This window comes from Periophthalmus magnuspinnatus, chromosome 9 (genome assembly GCF_009829125.3).
Source record: "Periophthalmus magnuspinnatus isolate fPerMag1 chromosome 9, fPerMag1.2.pri, whole genome shotgun sequence".
Lineage (NCBI taxonomy): Eukaryota > Metazoa > Chordata > Actinopteri > Gobiiformes > Gobiidae > Periophthalmus > Periophthalmus magnuspinnatus.
The window spans coordinates 13,911,044-13,924,161 of NC_047134.1; the positions used below are offsets into that span (position 1 = coordinate 13,911,044).

The 13,118-nt window shown below is 39.1% G+C and overlaps 2 protein-coding genes across 4 annotated transcripts; one reads left to right on the forward strand and one right to left on the reverse strand.

Annotated features, from left to right (window-relative positions):
- Positions 1 to 363: 363 nt before the first annotated feature.
- arsk (arylsulfatase family, member K) lies at positions 364 to 4,514 on the reverse strand. Of its 2 annotated transcripts, XM_033973327.2 has the most exons (8): positions 4,407 to 4,514; positions 3,831 to 3,954; positions 3,583 to 3,742; positions 1,630 to 1,909; positions 1,350 to 1,521; positions 1,033 to 1,257; positions 751 to 966; positions 364 to 675 (listed from the first exon to the last, which is right to left on the reverse strand). In XM_033973327.2, exons 1-8 carry the CDS (start codon positions 4,512 to 4,514, stop codon positions 401 to 403), a joined length of 1,560 nt encoding a protein of 519 aa, XP_033829218.1. In that variant the 3' UTR covers positions 364 to 400. The 2 variants fall into 2 exon arrangements, with proteins under 2 accessions (XP_033829218.1, XP_055080078.1); XM_055224103.1 differs by lacking the exon at positions 4,407 to 4,514 and having other exon boundaries at positions 370 to 675; positions 3,583 to 3,768; positions 3,831 to 3,915.
- Positions 4,515 to 5,563: 1,049 nt separating this feature from the next.
- Positions 5,564 to 11,927, forward strand: arrdc3a (arrestin domain containing 3a). Of its 2 annotated transcripts, none has more exons than XM_033973259.2 (9): positions 5,564 to 6,086; positions 7,620 to 7,701; positions 7,781 to 7,928; positions 8,039 to 8,141; positions 8,254 to 8,510; positions 8,945 to 9,101; positions 9,183 to 9,316; positions 9,389 to 10,102; positions 11,256 to 11,927. In XM_033973259.2, exons 1-8 carry the CDS (start codon positions 5,807 to 5,809, stop codon positions 9,455 to 9,457), a joined length of 1,230 nt encoding a protein of 409 aa, XP_033829150.1. In that variant the 5' UTR covers positions 5,564 to 5,806; the 3' UTR covers positions 9,458 to 10,102; positions 11,256 to 11,927. The 2 variants fall into 2 exon arrangements, with proteins under 2 accessions (XP_033829150.1, XP_033829151.1); XM_033973260.2 differs by having other exon boundaries at positions 5,945 to 6,086; positions 7,549 to 7,701.
- The last annotated feature ends 1,191 nt before the right edge of the window (positions 11,928 to 13,118 follow it).

Genomic DNA, 13,118 nt, shown 5'->3' on the forward strand with positions numbered 1-13,118 from the left:
GACCACAGTTAGCTTGAATATTCAGGTTACATAATATGCTTCCATAAAAATACACGAGGACCCACGTTGGCACGTCCCTTACCTTTAAGGCATAACAGGGATCTTTTCTTTGGGATAACTTTCTTTTCTGTGCTGCTACTCCTGCAACCCGGAAGTACAACTGAATTGAAGCGCCTGCGTCATTCATAATAAAAATGTAACAAAAAACAACTCTTTATGACACTTGTGAGTATAAAACTTTATTATAGACGAATAGCATTGATGACTCTACATAATAATTAAAAAAATACTTTTTTTTTTTTATCCAAACAAATTTTATCGTCATTTAAAATCTTTACAAAAATATCTTTTACAAGTTTTAATGCATCACTAAACTGTACTGTGCAAAATGATGAAAACATCAATTAAAGCCGTATATCCACTGATCAATTGCTTTTTCATTGGCCACTGAGTCTTTCTGCCAATCCACATGCCACCTGAGATTTGCAATGACTTGGCTGTAATTTCCTCCAAGGCTATTTCTCCAGGAAGTAAAAGATTTTTTATTATATTCATGGACACTGGCAGAAACCAGAGGATAACTTACTATGCTGTATAAAACTTTGTCCAAATGTGCTCTCACATCTGGGAATTTAAGTATTACATTATGTAGCTCTTCTGGGTCCCGGGATAAATCTGCAAAATAAAGGACATTATGCATTTTTAGATATAGGCAGTGTAATATAAACCATTATCTCTCATCAAACTCACCAAAAAGCTGTGGTGACAGTTGCTGACCATCTGAATATGTGATATACTTCCAGTGGCCAGTTCTCAGCATGTATGTGGAAGCATTAGCATTACAACCATGATACTCACTAAAAATCCAGTCTGGATGTTGATGCTTGAGAAAACCATAGGACTTGGACATGAAAGGAAGAAGGGAATAGCCACTAAGATTGGCTGGGATAGAGATATCCGCAATTTCTGGAAAAGAGGACAAAGTAATTTTTTCCATTGAATGGTTTAAGCTCTTTTGACTGTGTTTCTTACTTAGAATAGAAGGATAGAGGTCAACTAATGACACATGTTGATCCACCTGAAGGCCAGACTTAATGTCAGGCCCCATGAAAAGAAGGGGAATATGGACACTGCCCTCAAACATGGACATTTTGTAGAACTGCCGGTGCTCCATGGCCAGCTCTCCGTGATCGGCGGTGAAGATTACGATAGTGTTATTAAGCACACCAGTTTTTCTTAGAGCTGCAATTATCTCTCCTAAAAAAAAAAACACACATTTTGTTCCAGTTTGTTGTTATACAGAGTGCATTATTGTTAGCTTAAGCATTTGAACCTTTCTGCACACTGACCAAGCATAGCATCTGTTTCAGCACACATGGCATAGTAAAAAGCACGGATATTTATTATTTCCTCCTTTGTAAAAACACCACTGCAATTTTTGGTGACAGTAGAGTAATAATCAACTGGATGCATATCAGACAAAGAAAGCCATTTTGGCACAGAGATTTGATCAGGGGACACCTGTGGACAATAAACATTTAGATCTTGTAAATAACTTGTCATATTAACATTGTATAATAATTGCTGTATATTTAGGTTTCAAAAAGATTGCAAGTTCAGAACGTTTACCTTACTTAACCAGAATGGTGAGGTGCGGAAAGTAGAGCCCCCAGCTGTGGGCCCAAGAGATTCTGTGTTATAGGGGTGAGGTAAGTTAAGACCAAGATAAAGTGCAAAAGGTTGGTCAGAAGAAGAGTTCCTTAAAATCCATTGTTTAGCCTTTCTTGTGTTCTGCCAGTCCGTCTTCTGTATTTCCACAGTTGACATGTTACCAACTAGGCCAATAACAGGACGTCCCTCTTGACTCAAAAGAAGCTTAGCGTCTCGTGTCCAGGCTTCCACGCGATTACTGAAAACATAAAACATGGGAACAATATTCAGACTAAAAGACAAACACAAAAGCCCTCATTTATGAAATGTCTGTACAGCAAAATCGATGTGTATATTTAGTGCACGACAAAATCAAAGCACTCTGCGAGATTTATCAAAATTGACATGAGCATGCGTACCACATACACAGATTTTATTTATTTTTTTATGCCAAAATGCACAGGAAAACTACTTTTAACTGCATGAAACGTATTGCCCTTTGTGTTTTTAGGATCAGTTTAGTCAAAATGCTGTTTAATTTTTCAAGTTTGGCAATCCTAAGCGGGTTTGCTAGTTAACTGTTGTCTGTGGCTGTCTCTCTGGTCTGGACGGGCCAGGGGGTTTGGTCCTATCTCCGGTGCAATCTCCATGCACAGGTTCTGGGGAAAGCGAGGCTGCACCTCAGCTCAGGGCTCCATCCTCCGTGTACCAGTTTGAGACAAGCTAAGTGGTTGTGGCTATGCTAAACTGTAAAACTATGACAGAAAGTAGTTAAAATAAGCAAAATTGAAAATATGTTAAAACATTTTAGGTGGTGTGCTTATGAGACTAAAGCAGGTGGACTTCTTTAGGTTCCTTTAGATGTGTGACTACTTCAACAAGTATTGCAACACTCAAAACATGAACTGAAGCAGAATTTTTTAGGATTATCAAATCAACATATGATACTTCTATAAGAAAAGCTATATCCAAGCTTTATAATGTGCTCCTCCAAGCAAGAAATGATACTACTTTACATGTCAAGAAAAAGTAGGAGAATGAAGCAGGAATAGTTTTTTCTAACAAGCTGGGAAAATGTTTGTTGTTTTCAATAGACTTCCACTAGCTTACTGACACAGAGAGAACATTGCGAGAAAAACATTATAAGATTTTTAGGACCCTAGCACCACAGTAAATATAAATATATATGTTGAAGGAAATGTGGATCTATGGAGATTAACCATTTTCATGTATTTTGGGAACATATGGCATTACATCATTACTAGTCAGGAATACAAAAAGCCCTACATTATAGTTTTAAGGTTCAATTTCCTGATGATTTCAACTCTATATTTAGGTATAAACACAATTTTGGACCGAGGCGGGGATATAAAATTCAGTAAGAAAGCAGTAACTAGGAAACAGCTGAGCCCGACCCCTCCAACACTTGATGACTGATTTGGTATAATTTTGGAAATATTTAAAATGGAAAAATTTACATACACTCTAAGAACTCACAGGGAAAAAAATCTACAAGATTTGAGATAAATTGATCCCCCTGTTTGTATCCCCCTTTCATGCTGATTTCATTTGACCCACAAAATACATAAAATGAACTTCACTTCCTCTTATTTTATGGGTGAAATGTCTGGTGTGTGTGTTCCCAATTAAGCCACCTTGTTTTATTCCTAAAAAAAATATTTTACTGATTTATTGGTAAAAAAAAAAAAAAAAAAAAAAAGAGAGAGACATGAAAAGGACTAATGTCTGACAACTACTTAGATATGTCACTGATTGTACTGATGCTAATCTTTTCCAAGAAAAACGTAAATGTAAAAAAGGAAACAAATACCACATGCCCCCTGTCGTACGCACAAATATACACTTAAATCTACACCATTTTCACTACAATTTTAGTAAATGAGGGCCAGTGTCTGGATGTTGCTTTTATACCTGACAGAGTGACTTCCAGAGGTGTAGTCCAGTTTGCCTATCATTTTGGTAGTATATCCACTTTCCCTCAACAAATCCATCCACGTTGTTGCACTGGCCTGAAGACACTTGAAGTTGTTCCATGACTCAGTGCGATGTACAAACTGACCACTCCACATTGCTAAAAATCAAGCAAAAATCAATCCTCTGATACAAAGATATCAGAGGGTTGATTGATACAAGGAATTTCTTCTTTAATGATGCTTTACCCGCTCTTGAAGGGCAGCATATGGGAGAGTTACTGTAGGCATTCAGGAAGGTTGTACCAAGCTCCCGTAGATAATTGATGTATGGCAGCTGCACCACTTTGTTATTAAAGGTCAGTCGTCCATCCTGTGTAGAAGATGCAGAAGTGTAAATATATGTCAAGATGAATCTAGACATTACGTTACGCAAAACTAAAAACACACTATGTACATTTTCTGGTGGGACACGGAGGATCTATCACCTGCTTGACTCCATGGAGATGTTATTGGTTTGGTGGGAATCTTGCACAGTATGGCAGTAAAGTTATCTATCTCCAAAGAGAGCAGAAGTTGATGCCATCAGGCCAAGTTCAAATATTGGGTACAGCAAGAATGTGTAGCCTATACCAAGCAATAAAAGCAGACATATGTGGAAAAATGTCATAGTGTGCAGCATTTTAGGTTAAGCAAGAACATCTCCACGACAAAGATGTGGTTTAACCTACATGGACTCTCCACCCCCACCAGAAAAGTAACAGTTGCAAACATTTAATGACACAAATAATTCCGCAAAAATCAGCAAAACCAATGAATACTTACAAATGCATCACTCATAACCATAACTATATTAGGCCTGTTATTTTCAGGATGGCAAAAACGTAAATCGTACATGTTAAACAAAATAAACAAGGTAACTACTAAACTCATATTTGTATCACGATACTATTGTAAAAAAAAACAAACAAATAAAACAAAAAAAAAAAGCTGTAAAGTATAGGCTATACTGAAATTCTTTTGCGGTGTATTTTGGCTAAAAACGAAGGAAATAAATGTCAAGAAAATAAGATGTACACTTCCGGGTTACGACACCATGTACTGACTGTATACATACAGTAGATGGCGCACTTCGCTTTCTATGGTGAATATACATCATGGCTCTGTCTGTGATGAAGTAGATCAACAGGTGGTGCTGATAATGTCCAAGAGGTGGCGCTTTATGACTGTGTTCATTGTGCAAACTTTCTATTTCAACTATGCACAGTTTAGTATGTCGCAGATGCGCCAAGTTGATCCAAGTAAATATCTATAAAATAAAAGATATTGCAACTTCGAAATAGGCCGTTTAAATTCTCTTTCATCAAACTCACCAAAAGACTGTGATGGCACTTCCCACTTGCCTTGCAGACCTACCTCCACCTTTGTAGAAGCTTTAACGATAAGGCCTGCTCTCTGAAGTGTTGACGCCTGAGAAAGACATAAGATTGGACCTGAAAGGCAAGTGAAAATCTATTATTGGCTTGGACAGTAGAGATGTTAATTTTAGTTGTTGTTGTTGTTGTTGTTGTTTTTGTTTTGTTTTTCTTTAATGGATTAGGCTTGATATTAGATAAATACGAAATATAGGCGTGTACTATTCATGGCCTTTCAGAGAAATCCACCACTTTTACCAAAGCAAGTACCAATTAAAAATTATATCTGTAGAATGGGCAATGGTCTTCATATAAATAAATAAATATCATGTATAAACAGGACGCTGAGACCCATGAATATAGCCTCGCTGTGTTGTGACCTGTGGTGTAGGAGAATAGTCCCAGTTCTCCTCTAAAGTGAAGTGACCACAGCCTTAAAGCTCAGCCCAAAGTTCCCATCTGGCCCTGGGCCACAACTCTGCCTTGTTCCAGAAGGCGGAAGGAGGGGGCAGCAGGCTGCGCATGCGCTTAAGGTTGTTTTTCACTCGGGCAGTAGCTTAAAGTGACTGAGCTACGGGGGTTTCCTTGTCTTTGACTGGAGACCAAGCAGGAGACGGGCGTATGATAACAGCATCCAGTGCTGTTATTGAGCCTTCACACTTTTCAATGAACTGTTCTCAAAGAAAGCACTGATCGTGCCTTCTGCTCTGCAGGGCAGAGATCAGTGTCTCAATCTGCACCATCTTTTTTATGAGATTCTTTTTCAGACTTTTTTACTTCTAGCTCTGTGTAGCCTCTTCCTTTTCCACCATGGTGCTAGGAAAGGTAAAGAGCTTCACTGTAAGCTATGACTGTCTCAATGACAGTAACGTCCCCGTTTTCTCAAGCGGGGATAGTGTCTCAGGGAGAGTGATTATTGAAGTCACTGGAGAAATCCGTGTGAAATCACTCAAAATCAACGCAAAAGGTTTTGCAAAAGTTCGTTGGACTGAATCAAGAAATGCTGGATCCAACACTGCCTACACACAAAACTATACAGAGGAAGTGGAGTATCTAAATCACAAAGACATCTTAATTGGACACGAAAGAGGTAAGAAGTGTGTTTTTATGATGTGATTTTCCACTGAGGCTCTTTGTGTCACAGGGTGCTACTGGATGCTTAGTGCTTAAATCCTCTTTTTGACCATTTCTATCTTAATTATGTCAGTCTTTTTAAGAGTATCAGAAGTTCCCTCCTTTTTGTTAATTTAAAATATAAGGATAACTTGAGGCATTGTTTTTGAGGCTTTGATCCATTGTCGCTTGTTGACAAGGTGTCAGTGAATGACAGCATAAGGCGCATATGAAGCTAATGAAATATTTGATACGTTTTCTGATAGGATGACAATATATTAACCTTAGAGCACTTTTTAAGTGTATTTACAGATAAATAAACATATAGACTAGTGTGTTTCTTTGTAAGGTTGCTTAAGTTTCCACCCATTGTTCAAAGCGGTTTAATCCTGTTCAGAAAACTGGACCAGAGGTGGGCGGAGTTACGCGCAGGCCCCTCCCTCCTCACGCGCTCATTGGCTCTGGTGCTCATGTGTGGACGGTGACATCACTCTTTGCAGACAGAAATATCTGCAACTTTTTGAAAAACGCCTGCAAAGTAAAAGTCAAATGTCGCTTCTGTGGCATTTTAGCATTCGTATTCGTCCTTTAGCCTCCTTATTCTGGTTTGAGTATTGATCCTTGGAGGAATAGGACAGATTGTGTAGATATAAATCACTCAATGGACCTCAATGGTTACTAATTGTGTGTATAGGCTCTTACCTTTCATTATGCGTCTTATTTTGTCATTTTGCGTATTTGTGCATCTGGTTCATGCCCAGACTTTTTGTGAACCTTTGTTTGAATGGATCCTTTAAATATGTAATGCAAGCACATTAATAGTTTAAACAAAAATTAAGACGTGTGGACGTAGGTTGTAATAATAAAGAAACAAGCTGATCCGTAGTAAAAAGAATGGTCCTATTATTGGGCTGTGCGCAAACTGTGGCGGCGCATAGTGAATGCGTAATGAGCACAGCGGCTGTGGGAGCTGCTTGCACCGGTTTAGGCCGGTCTCCTCCTGCTGGAGTCTGGCTTTGAGTGACAGCTCTGCACTTGTTTACCACTCTGCCTGGCTCTCGACGGGGGAGGGAGAGTGCTGAGATGGCAAAAGCACACATTGTAGCTCTAAAATGATCGAAATTACCAATTTTATGAATGAAAATTTGATCATAATTGTCAATGAAACCCGTTTCATTTTTTACAAATGAAAAGCATCAAGGCAAAACGATTGATTAAAACAAGATAAACCAGTCAATGTGGTTTATTTCCTTACAAATATAGTCCTTATCATTCAATAGCTTTATGCTGGCTGGAGGGGAACTTAAAATGTATAGATTATCATTTCCCGAACAACAATGGGGGACACTGCAATAAGCTACTTGTTATAGAAATATATCTTAGTAAATTCTATTCTCTTTTTTTCTTCCCCCACCCCGTGTCTTTGATATGGTTTTCAGAGGTCTCCGTAGATCATTTTGTCCAGGTATGGTATACAGGTGTTTGGAATATTGTCCTACTTCTTTTTCAGATGATGACAATTCTGAAGAAGGTCTCACCACTATCCATTCAGGAAGACACGAGTATGCATTCAGCTTTGAGCTTCCACAGACGTAAGTATCAGCTGTGTGTAATTATTTTTTGATGTCTGTAATGTTTGTTGATTAACGTTGTTGTCCGCTATGTCTGCAGACCCCTGGCTACCTCCTTTGAAGGAAAGCATGGCAGTGTGCGGTACTGGGTAAAAGCAGAACTCCACAGGCCATGGCTCCTGCCCATGAAGACCAAGAAGGAATTTACAGTCTTTGAGCACATTGACATCAACACTCCCTTACTGCTGGTAAGTTTTTATGCTCTTGTAGTCCTCTTGTGTAACAAGATGAAAACTCAAAACTACTTTGCACCCTTTGCACTGAAAAACCTAACTTAATATTAATCTTGTTTTTTCAGTCACCACAGGCAGGCACAAAAGACAAGACTCTTTGCTGCTGGTTCTGCACCTCAGGTCCTATTTCCCTAAGTGCCAAAATTGAGAGGAAGGGATATACACCAGGTAATGTTATTTTAAAATATGTGATTTTTTTCCAAATGGCATCATAGCTCCTGAACAAATTCATTGCAAATGCATTTTATTAACCCACATTTCCTTATTCTAAACCGTCTAGGAGAATCAATCCAAATTTTTGCAGAGATTGAGAACTGCTCGTCACGTATGGTGGTGCCTAAAGCAGCCATTTACCAGACCCAAACCTTCTATGCCAAAGGAAAGATGAAGGAGGTTAAACAGCTTGTGGCTAACCTGCGTGGCGAGTCCCTCTCCTCTGGAAAAACTGAGACTTGGAATGGAAAGATGCTGAAGATCCCACCGGTCTCACCTTCCATCCTGGACTGCAGCATTATCAGAGTGGAGTACTCTCTGATGGTAAGTCAGATACTTTATATGTTTCTTCAATTAGCATACATAGGATTAAACCAAATATTCAAGCCTTCCTATAAATGATCAATTAAAGATTGAAAAGTAATAGTTGCAACACACAGAGGTGTTACTGGTAGAGGACATTGACTCAGCACCACCTTATCAGATCTGGGCCTCAGATTGAAACAGGTATTCTCACCACATGCTGTTAAGAGCATTAGCCCAGAATATCAGTGCTAACACCTGCCTGGGGGGTGCTTATAACCACTTTACCCTACAAACTGACAGCCATCGCACTAGAGCACGGCCTTGTATAATCAACCTGACCTCTACTCAGTGACCTACATTGGAGTGAACATTCTGATTAACACCATACTTGTATTACCCCTAACTCTTACCTGTGCATGAGAGTTTGATACTAATAGTTAATCTCTTTTTAGGTGTATGTGGACATACCTGGTGCGATAAACCTGTCCCTAAACCTGCCCCTTGTTATTGGGACCATCCCGCTCCACCCATTTGGCTCTCGCACCTCCAGCGTCAGCAGCCAGTGCAGCATGAGTTGGCTAGGCATGGGGCTGCCTGAGAGGCCTGAGGGTAGGTTGGCAGAGGCAGTTTAAAGTTTAAGCAAACAGTAATTTGGTCTCATTTTAACACATCATTTGCTTCTCCGTTCAGCACCTCCGAGCTATGCAGAAATTGTAACAGAAGAACAGCGGCTGGATGTTCCAGCGGCCCGTGAGGAGCTGGAGGGACATCTGTTTGCCTACATTCATGAGTTTCGCTTTCAACCTCCTCCACTTTACTCTGAGGTAGGCACAAGGTTACATTAGATAATGTCTTTGTAAAAACGTGTTTAAAATGTAATTTTTATTTTTATTTAGATTGATCCAAATCCAGATCATGCCAGTTGCACTGAAGAGCGTAGGCTGGACAGCTGTCCATCACGTTGAGAGTTAATACTGAGTTTCCCTGTTGGATTCGGGGAACTAAAATAAACCTGTGTGCAAAGCTCAGCTTTGTATAGTCCTCCATGACAGCACTCAACCTGGCCTCCAGAGACGTATCCCACCATCCAACACAACATGGACTTCTAACAGTTGGTTGTATGGACAAACCTATTCCAACCTTTTCCTTTGAAAGAGGAGCAGGCGTTTGTTTGGGTACAGCTTTGTGGAGTCAAACTGCTCACAGTGGGACATGTCTGAAAACCCCACTAGTAGCACGAGCCTCAGTGGTTGAAGAAGAGGAAGACCCTTAGGGCTCAAGTCTGCCAAGCTTTTTCCCTATTTCTAAATTTTGGCACATGTGGACACCTCCAAAGACAATGGGGTCAAACTACCACACTCTGAATGAAAGCATTCATTGGCAGTGGTTGACAGAAGAGATAAGCCTCCTGCCTACTTTGGGAATTTTTTGCACATTTTATTCTTTACTTGAGTTGTGTGACTCTGTTTAAGGAAAGTGAAAATCACTATTAGTTTGGCCTTGTAATACACCAGACTAAGACTGAAAAACTTAACTTTTTGCATCATTTTGATCATAAGAGAGAAAAGACTGAAAAACACATGAACAATGCACTGAATTTTTTGTTTTTTGTTTTAGGCGTTAAAATACATTGTTTTTTATGACACATTACAACTATATTGGATGTGGACAAAACTATGAAACATAACATTCTCTCTTTCTTAGATGTTGCTCCTATTGGTTCCACATATAGTACGGCAGGTAATGTAAACAAGCCATGCCATAGCTTTATTCATACGTAATTGCTTTTAAACTGTATTAATGAGGTTGCAGCATTGCAGTTTTTTTTTTTATTACTGTGCAATTTGCAATGACAGGTGGTACATTGGGGATAGATGTACAACCTTGATGCAAGAAACTTCCAAATCACACAAGAAACAAGTCTTGTGTGTCTGCCCTAATCTTTGACTCCTTTGCCAAATGATTAGAAAATAAAAAGAAACATGTCATTTTTTTTTTTTTTTAATTGCACTGCTCATAATCTCCCTTTTAGACCCTGCAGAAAACGATTGGCAGCTTTCAAAAGAACCACATTCCCTTTTTGTCCTGCTGCACTTGCTCATCTCATCCATACTGCAGTGTTTTACCGGACAACCAAGCCAGAATGCTTACAAAAAAAGAGAAAACAGGCAGAAGCAAACTCATGTCCAGTAAAACCACTGTGACAATGCTAACTGTCTGGTCAGACTGGTCAGAACAAGTAGAAGTAGTCCTGTAGTAGTAGTGTAGTAAGTTGAAATGAGTAATACATTGGTTTTCTAACTCATTCAACACTTAAGACCAGCTGCATCAGACAGAGCAAAAACGATAAGTAGCACTTTTTTCTATACAAATAGTAGTAAGTAAAAGTAAGCAATCAATGGTGGTTTGGAATAAAACAAAATCCTACTAAACATTTTGTAACACTAGAATTCTGTAATCATGCCGCATTGTGTAGGATGCATCACTGTATTGCTTTAAATGCTTTTTTTAAATGTATATGTACACCTATGAGTTTACATTTAAAATGTAGTTCATACTTATTTGTATGTGCTTGCATGCTTCTGACCGTGCAGGTAACTAACCTCGCAGCTTCTCTGCTCATAGCGGTGCATACTAAGTGAACTTATCTCTGTGGCCTTGATACAGAAAAGACCAGTTGATTTTTTTTTTTTTTTTTTTTTTAAATTCATAATCTGTTTCGACTGATGGTTTCTTGTTTGTTGGGGTTTTTTTTAGTTTTAGACTTTCCATGTTATTATTTATGAGGACAAAAAGGGAAAATGGCAAATATTCCTTGAAAAACTAGTGTTTCACTCTAAAACTTTCTGGACAGGCCTGAAATTTTTGGTTTTCTTGATTAACTTTTCTATTTTCATGTAACTTGTGGGCATTCACTTAGTTTTCTTTTTAGATTAGCAATATAACTGAGTTAGTCTATGACCTTTGTGAACCTCCTCAGTTTGAGGGGGTGGCAGCTGTTGACCAGCACCCTCCCCCACTGAGAATCATTTAGGCAACATAAATAGCATGTAAACTGCTTCTTTCACTTTTAATAAGTCTGTGATTCGCTAAATCAGCCACTCAAAATAAGCTTCAACATTCAGGTTGCAGTTCTGTCGTTTTTTTGCTTGAGTTGTTCAGTGTCAAAATTAAGCTATACTCCTGACCTGTAAGAGGCAGGACCTAAAATGTTCAGAGCAAAAGAACTTGGGGAGGGCATCTGAGACATTTTAGGGGAAAAGTGCAATATCACACCTATTTCCCTTCATTCTCCATTTGTATATTTGTTTTTGTATATCTTTTTGACCTGTTAATCATGATGATGTTAAAATATTCTATGAATATACTAGGTTCTGAATGATTAAACCCTTGTCTAGTTCTTCTCTTTGATTTAAATAAATAATTAGTTTGAAACTTGGTGTATTTTTGGTTTGGATGATTAGATTGTACATCTTTTATTGTCAACAGAGCTAAAGACAAAATAATGCCTCATCAGATTGGATTACAGTAGTCAGGGTTATAAAGTCTATATTTTACTTTTCCTCCATGTACAAACTTTATGCAGCCTTTGTTTTTCGAGCTTGTTGCAGTTTTAGTTTATAAGATAACAAACCAATGACAAGTGACTAAATAATAATATGCAGGCCTGCAGCACTTTACAAACACGGGTTTTATATTTCCGCAGCAGTCCATGTTTTGCCCTACTACACACGACACATTTCAGAAGTACAACTCAATGCTGCTGATTGATTTTGCCATTACATAAGAGTTGTTACAATTTAGTTGCAAAACACAGAGCTTTGTGCAAGCAAGGGTAGCTCAGCAAACTATATATGGCCGGATGTCAGTGGATATAATGTTCTGGTTCAGGTCAGCTAAAAACACACAAGTTCTTATGAAAGCTGCAGGGATTGTGTAACAGGACTGAAACCGTGGAGACACTTGGAGCAGTGAAGGACAGATGAGAGACAAATGCCCTCAAAGATAATACTACAGCTCATCGTTCATAGAGAAGTACTGTGAAAGAGACAGCTTCAGTGATGACTCAGCAGCAGCTTTGACCTCACACTTCGTTTGCCTTTTGTCCTGTCCCTCCAGTCCCCCTTTGACTTCTGTGGCCTGGCCTTTGTGGGTGTCTGACCCCTGTGCGATCATAAAAGAAGGAGGGATTATTATTGGGCGGGCATGCATGCATGTGTGCATATCCACAGAGAGTGTTGATTAGCAAGTGCTGACGCTACGCAGGCCTCAGCTGTTTCCTCTCACTGGATAATCCTGCCATACCCAGAAGCAGCCAGTGGTCCAGAGGTTCTGAGCAGCCCCTGTGACTGTGCATGTTTCACTGAGGGCTCAAGGCCAGGCTCATTCAACTGTAGATCAGCAGCAGAGCACATGCACTAACCAGACCTCACAATAATTGACCAAAGTACGGTAAGCTACTGTTGGGTCAATACTCCACACATTCACTGATTTTGGTCAAACATTAATGTAATTTATAGTTAAAATGCCCTTCATAAGAAGATTCAGTTCTGCATGATAAGACAAAGGTGTGACCTTGCCAAGAACAAGTTATTTACTTCCATGCAGAGTAGACAGTTGAGGAAG